We start from the raw sequence: 9001 nt of genomic DNA on the forward strand, positions 1-9001 counted from the left end.
AAAAAAAAAAAACAAAATCAAATGTACTCATTAGCTTGTTCATGTAATTGTAAGCCCTCTGTATGGTATTTTCACAATAAAAAAAGAAAAAAATAATTATGCAGAAAATCTAAAAACAAAAATTTTCGAAGAGGAGTACTGCTGACTCACTCCTATAAACCTAACTAACTTGGGAGGCTGAAATCTGAGGATTGGGGTTTGAAGCCAATCTGGCCAGACAAATATGATGCTTAGTTCCAATTAATCAACAAAAACATAGAAGAGAGATATGGCTCAAGTCATAGAATGCCAGTCTTACATGAAAAAGATAAGAGAGTGTAAAGCCTTGAGTTCAAGCCCCAGTTCCAACACACATACACAGAGAGGTAGCATACAAAGCAATTATAACCAGGTGTCAGTGGCTCATGTCTGTAATCCTAGCTACTCAAGAGTCTGAAATTTGAGGATTAAGGCTGAAAATACCAGCTAGGACAGGAAAATCTATGAGATTTGTATCTTCAATTAATGGTCAAAAAGCTAGAAATGGATCCATGACTCAAGTGGTAGAGCACTAGCTTTGAGCAAAAAAAGCTAAGAGATAGTGCTCAGGCCCTAATTTCAAGCCTTAGTATTGGCACCAATATATAAATAAATAAATATAAATATACACATACATACATACATAAATACAAACATACATATAAACATACCAATTATGGTAAAGAATCAATAATGTTGGATAAGCTTTGTCCTGGTGATGCATATTGTTTTCAAATGCAATGGGTTTATAACAGCAATATGCCATTGGTAGGAGAATAGTGGGACTATTTTAAGTTCAGAAAAAAACTGATCATGTCGCCCAGGCTTAAAATATAAAAACTAAACAGTGTATCTTACCTCAAGTTTTCTGAACTGAATTCTGACTCTAGAAATTTCAGGAATTGCTCTCTCCCAACTGAGTCTTTCAATGCCTCATCCATTCCATAGCCCCATCTCTTTACCCTCTGTTGGCTTGGCTCTTTGCTATAGGAGAGAAAACAAACAAATAAACAAATATATTCCTTTCTTTGTCACTTTTATTTTCTGTATCCTTTCAAAGTCATGTATATCTTAACGTTTCTGTTATCTTTCAAAAAAACAATATATATCTGATGGACTGTTGTTCAGGAAAGCATAATAAATTGAATCAATAGCTATCTTTTTATTATTAGGTGCTAAGTGGTCAGAATCTAACTGTGAATGTGCTAAGTGGTCCCAGTAAATTATCTTCATTTTTCAGGAACTTTTATGAGCACAATGCTATTATTCTTTACATTTTCTAGATGAGGATACTGAGTTAGAACTTGCCAATGTTCCACAAGTAATAAAGGGCAAAGATCTAGACATTGTGATTTGAAGTTCTTTTTTATTTTAATACTACACAATGCAGTTTCATGGTAGGAAGTTGCACTGGGACAGATGTATGGACAGTCAAAACCTTTAAAACTAATTTATGACTAATCCTGATCAAATCATAACATTTGGGAATGTTAGCTTCCTTATAGATGAAATCATCTGGACATATCAAGTGTTTAAGATCTCTTGCATGATATGAAAGGAAAAGACAGACAGACACACAATCTTGGAAGTGCTGGAGACCACTGGTCCTGCTTGTAAAGAGACTTGCAGGACTTTGCAGTGGCTCTGTCTGTACTAGTGCCACAATGTTCTTCCCATAGAGCTCATGAAAGAAGATAAGAGTCTTCAGTTCTACTTGAGTCTTTTGAAAGTTACTACTCTCAGTGCTTGTAAAAAGCTCATTTGATTTTTAAAAAAATGAATATATAAAATGTACTTTATTGGGCTTAAATAAGTATGGATTTAACATTCATTTTACTTGAATACATGAGCCTTTGATGAGCAGAATTCTAAGAACTGAAGCGCTAAACTCTGGCTAACCCGACTTTGAAATTCTTATCTCTAATTTTAGGTCAGTATTATCAGAAATACAACTATGTTTCTAATTTTTTTATTTCAAACTAACACATAAGAATATGAAAGGGGGGAGCTGGGAAGGTGACTCAGTGGTAGAGCTCTTGCCTTGCATGCCTGAGGCCCTGGGTTCGATTCCTCAGCACCACATAAGCAAAAAGAAAAACGCCGGAAGTGGCGCTGTGGCTCAAGTGGTAGAGCGCTAGCCTTGAGCTGAAGAGCTGAGGGACAGTGCCCAAGACCAGAGTTCAGGCCCCATGACCGGACCCAAAAAAAAAAGAATATGAAAGAGTACAAATCTGCACATAGGTATGCATATGTATATATATGGAATACCATGTGATATTTTTGTAACATATATAATATTTACATTGTGATGCATATGTCTCCTCAAACATCCTATGGTAAAAAGCCTTCAGGATTATTTTTTCTAGCTTTTTTAACTACATGGGACATAGTTGCTTACAATGGTTCTACTGCTCAATGGCATATCAGAATTTCTTACTACTAAGTATATCAGTACCATTGGTCAGTCTTTCTCTGCTTCCCTTTCTCCAGAGCCTCTGGTAAACACCATTACACTCTCAGCCTCTGAGACCAATTTTTATGCTTTGTGAGATAATGGGATACTACTGTTTCTGTGCCTGGTTTATTTTACCAAACATAATGATCTCTAGTTCCATCCACGTTGTCATGAATAATAGGATTCTGTCTTTTTATAGATGAAGTCTTTATGAAAAACAAATGCCTGTTTCAAAAGCCATTAGTTTGAGCAATAATTGAATCCTGGACAATGAAGGTGAAGAGTAAAGCCATCTGTAGAAGGAACCAACTATAAGATTCTTCCTATTTCACCCAGACTCTAAAATAAATGAAAGATTTGGAATGAAGAGAAACATTCACTGACCTTGCCTCAAGTTCCCAAAAAGTAGTGTCATCTGACAGCCACGGATTCGAAGGGTCAGGTGGAACAAGAAATGGATCATATTCTACATACTGTTCCGTATAACTGAGTAGACTAGGGAGAGAAACAAAAACAAACAAAGACCCAGACATTTCCATCTTGCTGAATTTTCTGCCTGAAGATATACAAAGTAATATAAACCAATATGAAAACATCTGTCCAGGGAGTCCATGCATGAAACAACTTATGATTTAGGCATTTGTGGTTATGACATTTGTCTTCCATGTCTAAAATATGGGATCAACACTCCTTAGGCCTAAAAGAGGTGGCCTTGGGGACGTTGGCTCGTGAAGAACAGTGCTCATTCACATTAGTCCTTGCTTTGACACTTGCCTTCCCCAATGAGGGTTACCAATTTGGAGAAAGGATTAAGAGGGAAATTTTCTCAAAATTATATACAGGTATTAGGTAAAATATAGGTGCTTTTCAATCTATATTTAAGAATGCAAAGGTAAGAGAGGCAAGATTTGACAGTGTGCCCAAATAAAGACTGTGAATTTTACTAAGAACAGATTTAAAAGAAGACAAGACAAATCTAAAATCTAAGTTTAATGCAGATTCTTAGGGCAGGCAATAGCATGTTGTGAATGTGGAAATTAATTTATAATTTCATCACTGGGGTGCTAGTGAATTAAATTTCATGTCTTCCAGCAGAAGTGAGGAGATTTCACTCATTTGAATTCTTGTCTGTACCTTATTCTGGGTTGTACAGGACATGGCTACTAGGGATTTAGGCCAATGATGATCATGCTGCCCTTTCAACTTCAGCACAAGAGTTCTTTATAAAGTTCTTCATATATGCCGGGTGACAATGGCTCATACCTATAAACCTAGTTACTAAGGAGGCTGAGACCTAAGAATCATAGCTCAAAGAAAGCTTAGACCAAAATGTCTATGGGATTCTTAATTCCAATAAACCACCTAAAAACTGAACTAGAGCTGTGGCTCAAGTAGTAGTGTTAACCTGAAAAGCTAAAGGACAGCATTTGGACCGTGAGTTCAATACAAAGGACTAGCACCAGCCTCCTGGCAAAAAATTCATTATGTGCAAAAGGGAAAAATAAAACAACGTATTTATAGAGTTTCAATTATCTTAGCCCTACTTGTATCCATCCTCTTGCCATTTTAACACATTTGTGTCATGACATTTTAAAATTCATATTGACATCTTAAAACACTTACCTATCAGCAACTTTTGACATTTTTAACCGGTGTCTATCTAACTGTATTTGCCAATATTTTATCTGCAAAGAGGATTAGAGAAGTATGTTACATAAGTAATGACATCACAAGTTTCAAATCTGATTTGCAGTAGACTGGGAAATCTGGACAACTACTTTCTAAGTAACACTTCAAAAATCTGTCAAAAAAATAAATCAAAGCAGAGGGCTTTGAAAAAGTTAACAGAAAATGAATATCTGTTTGATTGTAAAAAGAACTAATATAGCTTTGAAGCAGAAATGAGTAAACATTGTATTTACCCAAATGTAACTTCATTGAAAAACACTATGGAGATTTTAAATCACACCACAATAAAACATTAGGAAAAAGAAAGTTAAAAAGGCGGGGGGGGGGGAGGGGAACAGCCCTTGGATTATACCAACACGAGGTTTAACTAGTATTTCATTAGACATTAGTGCTTGCATTGAAATACAACTTGAAGCCAATTAGATTGAAAAAAAGAAGCCATATCTGCCATGATTGCATACTAGGATTGATAAAGTAAACCTTCAAATGGTTTAGATACATGAGTATTATAGAAACAGGAGTAAATACCATTGTGGGTTCAAATCACAGTCTTGTATGTGAAAACGAGCCACTACTCCCATACACTGATGAATTTCCAAGTGTCATGGCTTAGACAACTTCATTGAGTTATTATCATTATTATTATTATTAATTATTGCTATCATTGGGCATTGGGTTTGAATGCATGGTTTCATGCATGCTAGGCAAGTACTCTAACACTATGCAACATTCCTAGCCCTTGTTTGTTGTATTTTTTTTGAGGTCTTTATTTGTTGGTCTTACTGTATATTCCAAGCTGGCTTTCCTCATTCTCCCGAGGCCCAGCATGCACTATTCCCTTCATTACCTCTTAACTTCAAAATGAAACAGCTGAGCACACAAATTACCTTTCCCAGCACCTGTCATTAACATTCACTGTCTCCTCTCAATAGCTGCTACGTTGTGCCCATTTGTAGGTCATTTCATAAGTGTACCCACCTGTTGGTGCAGCTCATCTTCTGTCGGAGGTTTTGTTTCTGCGGTGGGTGTGTGGGTTGGACTGTGACTTCTAATATCATTTTGTAAACCATAGACAGACTATGTTAAAATAAAAAATATGTTAGGATAAAACATCTCTCACAGTCGCAGACTTCCATAAAAAAGCAAGTTTGTATTATCTATCTAGTAAGGTAACTCAAAGCTTATTTGATGAAGTTTCTTATCTACATCCAAAAGACATTGCTATCAATAATTCCCATGTGTAAGTAAAACAGAAGAGGAGATATTGAAGGCATGCAATTCAATTTTTAACTTGAACAGAATAACTTATTCTATGCAAAAATATGGTAAGTAGAATACAATTAGGGGTGTAGTCCGAAGGTATTAAATCTGTGGAATGCTAAAATTAACATTTGATAATATCAAATTCCAAGTAAAATAGATGCACATATATAATAGAAAATAAATTCAATGACCCCTGTGGAGATTTTTTGATAAGGAAAATAAAAACTCTAAAACATAACCATTTGAAGCTCTAAAGAAAAAAAGGCTGGTTTATTTGATAAGAAGAAATTTGATTCTAAATAGTTTTACATTTCTACCACTGTGTTTTTCTGCTCTTTGCTGCTCTAGCATTGTCATATGATCTGAGTACCTCCATGTAAACACATACCTACCCCTCTTCTCTATCATGGGCTCTTTCTATCCCTCTCTCTTTCCCTTATCAATGTACCTGAGTGTACACATGGGTGTGTGTGGGCATGCGTGCGTGCGTGCGTACGTGCAAACCCCCACCCCCACCCCCTTTGTCAGTTCTGTTTCTTTAGAGATCACTGACTAATACACAACCCTACTATTACAATAAAACCTTTAGGAATACATCAAAGACTGTATGGGGTCCTTAAATCACTGTCTTCCCGGAACCTCTAGATTTGGACTCAAAAGTAGAATGCTTGTCTAGTTTGTGCAAGGTCCCTGGTATCAATTACTAGCACTGAAAAAACTAAATAACAATGAAACAAACAGGCAAAATAATCCTGTAGATTAGCCTAGCTGCTTTATGGCTATGCTAATGTAATCATTTATGAGTCCTGAGGAAATATACATTAACAATTTCTTTGTATTTTAATAAAGCATATCAAAATTTAATGGAACAACTAGAAAATGAGCTAATCTTAAATTTTGAATGCATTGGTTTATTAATGGCAGTTCTGGGGATAAAATCCAAGGTCTTGTAGATGGTAAGCAAGTGCTAAGAACTGAGCTACATGACAATTTTCAAAATATCAAAAATCAGTTATATTGCTAAACATATTCACAACTCAATCGTTAATTAAGGCATCCCAAAATTAAATGTAAACATAACCCAAATAGTCTGTAAGCACATAAATTAGATTAGGACTTTATGGATTCATTAGCTTTGTTCATTTTGTTATGGCATGAAATCACAAGAACCCTAAGAACTATTACTCCATCTGACTCCCGAAGACATGATGAGCAGCTCTCTTTGCTAAGGGCAGTATCTGTTTTGAAAGATTAAGCATGGCTCAAGGCTTCCACACCCTTCCAGGAGCAGTGTAAAATGGAGGGCAATCACTCAGCAGAAGTGCCAAAACAGACAGACCAAGTCCTGAGCAACCATTGGCAGCTTCCAGAGAGCACGGGCATGTGTACCTGGTCATTGTTTTCTAGGGTTTATAACCATTTGGAGTGGCTTGATCCACAGGGACAGAGCTGTGAGGAATCCTTTCTAAGGTAGTGAAATAATTTACTGCTTGTTACCAAGTTAACTGATAAAATGAAGCCATTTAGAGTCACAGATCTTTTCAATTGCCTTTACAGTGTGAAATGAACTGAGGCCAATTCCTCCAAATAAATATGAGAAAGCCCAGGGTGACTATATTTGGAGACATGGCCTGTAGGAAGAAGATAATGTTAAATGAGAACCGAAGGGTGAGAGCTTGCCCAGATAGAATTGGTACCCTTCTAAAAAGAGTATGAGAATCCATATTTTCCTTTCTCTCTGTTCACACACAGAAGAAAGGCCTTGAAGACACACACAAAGAGGCAACTGACTTTAAGCCAGAGTTTCCTTCCAGGCCTTCCAATCTGTGTTTTGTATCTCTAGACTCTTATAGGCTAAAAAATTGTGTGTGTGTGTGTGTGTGTGTGTGTGTGTATCTGTGTGTATATATATATATATATTTCATATATACATTTCTATTTTCAATGGAATGAATAAAAATACTTCCTATGTGTTCATGCTACTTTGAAAAATATGTGGTCACCACCACTATTTTCAAAGGACTGTCTAAAATGTCACTGCTTTCAGAACAAAATGTCTTCCCAGGCACCTTTTCTGAAAACAGACACTCCCAAAGGTCTGATTTCAACATGAAGATCCTCAAACTCTTCCTATAATTAAGTAGTGTCTGTTTTCCCTGGGACTTTTCTCTCATATGCCTTTTTCTCAGCAATACCACTGTTTTTCAGATTACCTCCATCTCTTTTCCTTTTTTGTGACATGTTGCCTGTGATGGGGAGTGGAAGGGTCTGATGCTACTCTCTTCTTCCTGTCAGTGCCGGGCAGTACCCCCCACCTGCCTTGAGACCCAGAGATGGTGCCATTCCTAAGGGGAAAGGGACCAACAAGACCTGGACCAGCACGTAAGACCGGCATGTAATGGAGTCAGGTATTTGTTGGGTGATACTCTATGAAAACTGTAGTATATAGCGGGGACTTTACAACAGATGTCAGGTTACCTTCCGCGTTTTGTGGGGGTTTCTCATCCTGGATGATTTCTTAATGTCCACTTCAGTAGTATTTACACAACCAGGCTAGAAATGGGGGGAAAAAAAGAAAAGAGAGAGAGAAAAAGACAAAGAAATCTTTGGGTATGAGGTTCAGGCTAGGACATTTATTAATGACTCACCTTCCAAAGAGCCTGAAACAGGACCCAAGCCTTCTCCTAGTAGTGGACAGTAATAAAGGATAATATAGCCTTCTTGTCTGAACATCTAAAAGCCTCAAACACAATTTTCAAACAATTCAGAGAAGCCAAAAGCAAGTACTTGGGCCCATGCTAGTGGCTCATGCCTGTAATCATAACTACTCATGAAGCTAATATCGTAAGTATCGTCGTTGGAAGCCAGCCCAGCCATTTAAAACCCTTGGAGATTCCATCTTCAAAAATGACTAGTAAAAAGGCAGAATGGAGGCATAGCTCAAGTAGCAGAGGGCCAAGCAAGCAAGCAAGCCAAGCAAGCATGAGACCATGAGTTCAAACAGCAGTACCATCAAAGCAAAACAATACAAACATGAAAGAAAACATCTGTGCTTTGCATGTGAGAGTAGATGTTGGTGTTTAAAACTACGCAGAGAAGGACACCCGACACTACCCCTCTCTACCTCCTGCTACTGCTGAAGTCTATACAGGTTCTTCTTTCTAGCCTGTTCTCTTTACAGAATCTGACACTACTTCTGGATGGCTGCTTGGTTTTCTCAACAGGGAAACTAAAAGTGACATTCCGTTGAGCCAGCACAAATCCCAGAGTGGATTTTTTTCTTCACAGTTATTGGAAATTTAGTGACTAAGAATGTTTGTTTTATAGAAATAGAATGCACCATAGATTTCATGTTATAAAAGAATCGGAAAAAGTATACTGTCAGTATATTGAAGGTATAATATTATACTGTACTTGTTTCTATAAATTTACAAGTTTTCTTCCTTCAAAACGGGGAATTTGAGAAAGTCTGGAGTGCCTGTTTCTGCTTTCTGAAGTTACACAACTATACACTCTTTTTGTATTTGGACAAAGAGATTAGGGGAGGTGGTAGGAAGAAAGAGAAGAAGGAAGAGG

General features: G+C 37.0%; 1 protein-coding gene across 5 annotated transcripts in view; it reads right to left on the reverse strand.

Moving 5' to 3' along the window:
• The window catches only part of Rgs7 (regulator of G-protein signaling 7), a 445190-nt gene that overhangs the window by 32036 nt on the left and 404153 nt on the right, over positions 1–9001 (reverse strand). For all 5 annotated transcript variants that reach the window (XM_013021755.1, XM_013021753.1, XM_013021752.1 and 2 more), the window contains 4 exons: positions 5141–5239; positions 4097–4158; positions 2858–2968; positions 877–1002 (listed from right to left, as the gene is read on the reverse strand). In XM_013021755.1, coding sequence (XP_012877209.1) covers positions 877–1002; positions 2858–2968; positions 4097–4158; positions 5141–5239 — 398 coding nt within the window. The remainder of the gene's footprint in view (positions 1–876; positions 1003–2857; positions 2969–4096; positions 4159–5140; positions 5240–9001) is intronic.

This window comes from Dipodomys ordii, unplaced genomic scaffold (genome assembly GCF_000151885.1).
Source record: "Dipodomys ordii isolate 6190 unplaced genomic scaffold, Dord_2.0 Scaffold57, whole genome shotgun sequence".
NCBI classification, from domain to species: domain Eukaryota; kingdom Metazoa; phylum Chordata; class Mammalia; order Rodentia; family Heteromyidae; genus Dipodomys; species Dipodomys ordii.